This window comes from Mobula hypostoma, chromosome 13 (genome assembly GCF_963921235.1).
Source record: "Mobula hypostoma chromosome 13, sMobHyp1.1, whole genome shotgun sequence".
Taxonomy (NCBI): Eukaryota; Metazoa; Chordata; class Chondrichthyes; order Myliobatiformes; family Myliobatidae; genus Mobula; species Mobula hypostoma.
The window spans coordinates 90,936,201-90,943,587 of NC_086109.1; the positions used below are offsets into that span (position 1 = coordinate 90,936,201).

The window sequence follows — 7,387 nt, forward strand, 5'->3', positions numbered from 1 at the left end:
ACGTTGACTGTCCATTTTTGGCTACCCAACCTACTGAATTCCTCCAATAGTTTGTTTTTTTTTTGCTCCAGATTACAGCATCTGTCATCTCTTGCACACATGAAATAATAATCTTACACTGAGACAACAGGGTGGGTAGTGTGAGGGCTTGTGATGAAACAAATTTATTTTTGGATCTGAGTGTTTTACATTTTGCAGGAGTGATGGAGTTCAGTTTCACATTATCCAAAACTCTCAACTTAAGACAGATTCACTCTTCCAAACATCCAGTGGCATAGAGTTTATTTACCCTGAAAGGTCAGACTGTACACCAAGAGCTCTTCCAAAAAATAAAAGTTAACAAAGGGCATTCTTCCATTTTAGTGTAATGATCTGAGCTACAGAGGGTAATCACACTCTCTGTGTATTTCATACTAGGTTTTCAAGTTATTGCTGCACAGACGCTAGTTGTGCTGATTAACAAGGATACGACCTGTGGTGGTACACTTTGATTTTATTTTTGGTGAAATTAATTCCAATAGCATTTACAAAAATATACTTTAAACAAAGGGCATACTTGCCTTTCATATATTTAAAAAATCTGTACGCTACATTTTATTTCAGATAAATACTTTATTTTTCAGTTATTGCACTAACTCAGTGAATTCAAGATTAATTGAATGAAGGATGATATTCAGTGTTTGGCTCTTAAATCTTCCTGGTAGAGAAAGTAGATGTTCACTGGGCCAGAACTGGTGTGAACAACCTCGGTGACACTGACGAAAAACCATGCACCGATCCCATAGGCCAAACAGGGGATACCTGTACAATTTACATTTGGAAAAACAAATTACTTTCTATTGCAAATACACTGAAGCTTGCATCATTCTTATTCATCATAATTCATATATTTACCTCTCCAGAAACTGTTGAATTATCAGTCGATTCTGTCAATTTGAGGCTTACATTCCTTGACAGGTTCCTGATCCTAATTGGAATATAGCTCAGAATGCCACAGCACATGTTCTTACTTCACAGAACTCCATAATACTGGCTCCAATTCCCTTGTGCAACTTCCCTGGGGCTTGGAGGGGAGCAGTAGGTACATAAGACATAGGAGCAAAATTAGGCCATTCAGCCCATTGAGTCTGCTCTGCCATTCCATCATATCAGATCCTGGATCCCACTCAACCCCATTGCCTTCTCACCATACCCTTTGAGGCCCTGAAGGATCAGGAAACTATCAACTTCTGCCTTATATATACCCACGGACTGGGCCTTTACCACAGTCTGTGGCAAAGCATTCCAGGTTCACTATTCGCTGCCTAAAAAAATTCCTCCTTACCTCTGTTCTAAAGGTTCACCCTTCAATTTTGAGACTGTGCCCTCTAGTTCTGGATACCTCCACCACAGGAAACATTCCCTCCACATCTACCCTATCTAGTCCTTTCAACATTCGGAAAGTTTCAATGAGATCTCCCCACATCCTCCTAAATTCCAGTGAGTACAGGCCCAAAGCTGCTAAATGCTCCTCATATGTTATCCCCTTCATTCCCGGAATCATCCTCGTGAACTTTCTCTGGACTCTCTCCAATGACAACACATCCTTTTAGAGATATGGGGCCCAAAACTGCTGACAATACTCCAAGTGTGGCCTGACTAGTGTCTTATAAAGCCTCAGCATTATTTCCTTGCTTTTATTCCCCTTAAAGTAAATGCCAACATTGAATTTGCCTTCTTTACCACCAACTCAACCTGTAAATTAAACTTCTGGGAGTCTTGCACAAGGACTCCCAAGTCCCTCTGTATCTCTGATGTGTTAACCTTCTCCCCATTTAGGTAATAGTCCATACTATTGTTCCTTTTACCAAAATGCATTATCATACATCCCTCAATACCTGTATTCCATCTGCCGCTTTTTTGCCCATTCTTCCAATTTCGCTAAGTCCTGCAAATGCATTGCTTCCTCAGCACTACCTACCCCTCCACCTATCTTTGTATCATCCGCAAACTTTGCCACAAAGCCATCAATTCCATTATCCAAATCAATGACAAAAAATGTGAAAAGTAGCGGTCCCAATACCGACTGCAAAGGAACACGTAGATCACTGGCAGCCAACCAGAAAAGGCCCTTTATTCCCACTGGCTACCTCCTGCCTGTCAGCCATTCCTCTATCCTATAACGCCACAAAATTTTATCTTGTTAAGCAGAATTTTATCTTGTCATGTGTGGCACCATATCAAATGCCTTCTGAAAATCCAAGTAAATGACATCTACTACCTCTCTTTTGTCCTTGCTTGTTACTTCGTCGAAGAACTCTTAACAGATTTGTCAGGCAAAATTTCCCTTTACAGAAACCATGCTGACTTTGACTTATTTCATCATTAGTCTCCAAGTACCTCAAAACCTTGTCCTTAATAATAAACTCCAACACTTTCCATACGTCAGTTCTGAGTACTTGGGCTTGCTCAAGGAGATTCCCCTCAGATTGCTCGATCTGAAGCAAGCAATCCTGTTTAAACCAGGTTAGGCTGAAGACACTGGAACCATGAGAATTAACTTCAGATGGTGCTCATAAAGAGCATTGTAGAAGATTTTGATGAAGTGTGAAGTTTATTTTTCAGTATTTGCACATTACATATTTCGAAGTACATTTGACAAGTTTCTCTCCCTCCCTCTGACAAAATAGTGCTTTGCGATTGGATTTCTGGGCATCCCTGTTCTCTATTATTGAATATTCTCCATAAAATAAAAAACCTTGCTTTGCATATGTTTTTTTGACCTTACACGTATTCTCAAAACTTTCAAGCTCATACCTCTTAATTTTTTCCTCATTGTCTAGTTTTTCTCTTCTGTCTTCAATGAAATAATCTTGAGCACCATTCCATAACTGAAGAATGTTAAACCAATGCTACTTACATTATGATCTTTACAGTCTGAAAGTAACACAAGAGACTTCAGTCACCTAATTTACTCACCTAGGTTAATAACTTTCAGTGCAGTGAAAAACTTGTTTTGTGATTCCAGGTTGTATTGGGGTGCCAAGGAGCAGTGGTACTTGATGTATGGGAAACAGCCTGTCCTTAGAATGTGATAATTGATTCCTTTAACATTCCAATTAAAATGCGAGAGTCCAAACTGATCATTTTCCACAGAACTGTATTTCACGAAGTATGATGTCCAATAGGGGAAGTTTCTCTGAAGTAAATGCTGTGTTAGGACATCAGATGCTTTGGGCTTTGCAATACTGGAGCCAAAGGAGTGAAAGATTATCTGAAGTACGGCACTGTGAATCTTCTTCATTACTACAGCCATTGCTGTGGAAAAAAGTTTCAAAGTTAGCAAAGTTCAAAGTAAGTTTATTATCAAAGTACATACATGCCATCATATACTACCTTGAGATTCACAATAGAACAAAGAAATACAATATAATCAATGAAAAACTACACAAAAAGACTGACAACCAATGTGCAAAAGACGAACTGTGCAAATATATTAATAAACAATCAAACAATTAATACTGAGAACAAAACTTGTAGAGTCCTTGAAAGTGACTGTAGGTTGTGGAACCAATTGTGTTGTGGTGAGTGAAGTTATTCATACCGGTTCAGGAACCTGATGGTTAAAGAGTGGACCTTGGAGGAGTAAGACCCAAGGCTCCTGTACCTCGTACGCAATGGCAACAACTAGAAGACAGCATGCTAAAAAACATTCTAAAAGAACATTGTAATTTGAAAATATGGATTTATCTTCAGAGGAGACTCTACAATGGGAAGTATCAGAAATTAATGGGCACTCAAAGTAAAACTAGAGGATGTAGACGAAGAATATCTTCATGCAGTGCAATATTTATTCTGAGCAGTTATTCCAGACGTTGACAACAGAAATTCAGGGGAAGCCTTCAATAAACTGAAACCGCGCCTCAGCAACTTCTCTAGTTTACCGAAATACGGTACTCCATGTGTGAGCATCAGGAGCAGCTTTATGTGGTGCTGGAACGCAGTTTATTAGCGCAATGATCTGAGCTACAGAAGATAATCAGGCTCTCTCTGCATTTTTTTTACAAGTTTTAAGTAGATTTTGAAGTTATTACTGCACAGATGATGGTTCTGCAACCATCAGAATTTGATTTACAACACAGATTCGGAAGGATAAAACCTATGATGATACATTTTATTTTTGGTAAACTTAACACGAAAATTAACATAAAAACTTACTGAACAAATACAGGACAAGTAAACATCAACTACCGGCCATTGGAATGTTTTTCAATACACATGGATCTGATTATTCAAACTAAATGATAGTTTTGAACATGGAATGAACCTGGCTGTCAAAAAGCCATCTAACTGATTGCTTCCATCCCTTGAACCGTGGATTGTAGATCAAAACTCACAGCAGGTTAGATCAAACAAGAGTTTGGCTTTGTCGGCTGGATAATTGGAGTTTACAGGACAGGATAGGTGCATCTTGGACTTGGATATACTCCCAAAGTAGATTATGTGCAAGCCAATGAAATACAGAGTTCTGGATTCCTTATCCTTTGGCGGTTCCAGCAATTTTTTTTAGTTTTATTTCAAGAGCCACAGTATTTTGTAGGGATCAACACACACACACACAAGGTGCTGGAGGAACTCAGCAGGTCAGGTAGCATCTATGGGGAGGCATTTTGTGTGTGTTGCTCAAGATTTCCAGCATCTGCAGAATCCCTTGCTGGAATATGGAGCAACAAAGAACTCGCTGGAGAAACTCAGCATTTGTGGGGGGCGAGGAGCTGTTTATGTTTCGCATTAAAACTGTGCATCAAGACACAAAGTGTCCACCATTCCTTTCTTCTTACAGATAGTGCTCACCCCACTGAGTTCTTCCAGCAAATTGTTTGTTGTTCCATCTTTGATTAATTTCTTCATGGATTTTATCAAATTTAGGAGGGAACAATTGTAATGGTAGAAGTAGGAACATTAAAAGGTCCTGCAGCCCCTTCAACCAACTCTGTCATCCCATAGGATTGTGGTCAATCTGACAAGGTGAGCATCGTCATTGGATTCATGGCCCTGGACCTGTAATGAAGTGAGAGGACAATATCTCCAGTGTTTTAATCGTTAAAACTGCACATCAATAACATTCACTGATCTTTTCTGCACATTGGGCACCATGTCTGTCAAAAACCAGTAGCCAAATGCCAGCACTGCTCTTCGATTCCAATAATTATTTTTTAAAAAGCTGCACCGAAGGCATCACAACTGTGCCATCTCTACAAGCACGGATTATTCTAAGTAAGCCCTGACAAATAGTTTTCATTGGCATATTTCAATGCTTTCTAATTTCATGATTTTTGTATGTTTAGACGAGAGAGTGTCAGCCTAGCTCCATGCAACTACGGAGGAAATATTTTAACGTGATAATTGATTTTTCAGCATGACAGAACCAGTTAGCCCGGATGTGGTGGGTCACAACCCTCTTCCTCCTCTCTCCAGCTCACAACGACTCGCTGTGTGTCCTGGGCGGGCGCTCCTCACGCCGGTGGCAGATCGCCGACTGACCGGCAGGCCGGTCACCCGCACATTCGTCTCCTCGGCCCATGAGCCGAGGCCTACCATACCCTCTACCCCGTTACTATGACAATCCTGTGCCCTCCGCACTCGTACTCCCCGCAACCGCGGCACCACCGCGCCTTGGTTCCACAGTCTGTTGGTTCCTACCGCCTCCCGCCCCAGTCGTTGCCGGTTCCAACAGTTGGTAGACACAATCAATGAGCATTTAAAACCACTGGAGCAAACGTGCTCCTTGTTGAATTAGCATTTCTCTTTGACAAAATCTAACGATTGTCGATTCTTTTTCAAAAACAGAACCATTAATTTACATTCAAACTGAAATCAAATTGAAAAAATCGGCATTTTCTGGTGAAAATTATTCTGCTTTTCCAAAAGGTTTCGATTTTAATGATTAAACTATTTCAAACTCTTCCAGTTTTATGATTTAATATAATAAATACTTTATATTTTGAATATTTCGTCGAGAAGTTAATCGATTGGTACTGTGGAACTCAAGCATTTTGTTCAGAAAGCACATAAATATTGTGTGTTGTTCAAGATTCCCAGCATCTGCGGGATTTCGAGTTAAATATTTTAATTTTATTTGTTTGCAAAAGTAATTAAATTCGACATCCAAAGAACTAAATTATGTTCTCAAACTTTTTGTGAGAATGGAGGTGGGGTGGCAAGTAAATCTTTAGAAAACAACATACATCAAAGTTGCTGGTGAACGCAGCAGGCCAAGCAGCATCTCTAGGAAGAGGCGCAGTCGACGTTTCAGGCCGAGACCCTTCGTCAGGACTAACTGAAGGAAGAGTGAGTAAGGGATTTGAAAGTTGGAGGGGGAGGGGGAGATGCAAAATGATAGGAGAAGACAGGAGGGGGAGGGATAGAGCCGAGAGCTGGACAGGTGATAGGCAAAAGGGGATACGAGAGGATCATGGGACAGGAGGTCCGGGAAGAAAGACAAGGGGGGGGGTGACCCAGAGGATGGGCAAGAGGTATATTCAGAGGGACAGAGGGAGAAAAAGGAGAGTGAGAGAAAGAATGTGTGCATAAAAATGAGTAACAGATGGGGTACGAGGGGGAGGTGGGGCCTTAGCGGAAGTTAGAGAAGTCGATGTTCATGCCATCAGGTTGGAGGCTACCCAGACGGAATATAAGGTGTTGTTCCTCCAACCTGAGTGTGGCTTCATCTTTACAGTAGAGGAGGCCGTGGATAGACATGTCAGAATGGGAATGGGATGTGGAATTGAAATGTGTGGCCACTGGGAGATCCTGCTTTCTCTGGCGGACAGAGCGTAGATGTTCAGCAAAGCGGTCTCCCAGTCTGCGTCGGGTCTCGCCAATATATAAAAGGCCACATCGGGAGCACTGGACGCAGTATATCACCCCAGTCGACTCACAGGTGAAGTGATGCCTCACCTGGAAGGACTGTTTGGGGCCCTGAATGGTGGTAAGGGAGGAAGTGTAAGGGCATGTGTAGCACTTGTTCCGCTTACACGGATAAGTGCCAGGAGGGAGATCAGTGGGGAGGGATGGGGGGGGACGAATGGACAAGGGAGTTGTGTAGGGAGCGATCCCTGCAGAATGCAGAGAGAGGGGGGGAGGGAAAGATGTGCTTAGTGGTGGGATCCCGTTGGAGGTGGCGGAAGTTACGGAGAATAATATGTTGGACCCGGAGGTTGGTGGGGTGATAGGTGAGGACCAGGGGAACCCTATTCCTAGTGGAGTGGTGGGAGGATGGAGTGAGAGCAGATGTACGTGAAATGGGGGAGATGCGTTTAAGAGCAGAGTTGATAGTGGAGGAAGGGAAGCCCCTTTCTTTAAAAAATGAAGACATCTCCCTCGTCCTAGAATGAAAAGCCTCATC

At 41.8% G+C, this 7,387-nt stretch overlaps 1 protein-coding gene across 1 annotated transcript; it reads right to left on the reverse strand.

Annotated features, from left to right (window-relative positions):
• Window positions 1–592: 592 nt before the first annotated feature.
• c13h15orf61 (chromosome 13 C15orf61 homolog) lies at window positions 593–5,639 on the reverse strand. The gene is made up of 3 exons (XM_063066556.1): window positions 5,463–5,639; window positions 2,959–3,297; window positions 593–801 (listed from the first exon to the last, which is right to left on the reverse strand). Exons 1-3 carry the CDS (start codon window positions 5,578–5,580, stop codon window positions 674–676), a joined length of 585 nt encoding a protein of 194 aa, XP_062922626.1. The 5' UTR covers window positions 5,581–5,639; the 3' UTR covers window positions 593–673.
• Window positions 5,640–7,387: the final 1,748 nt, after the last annotated feature.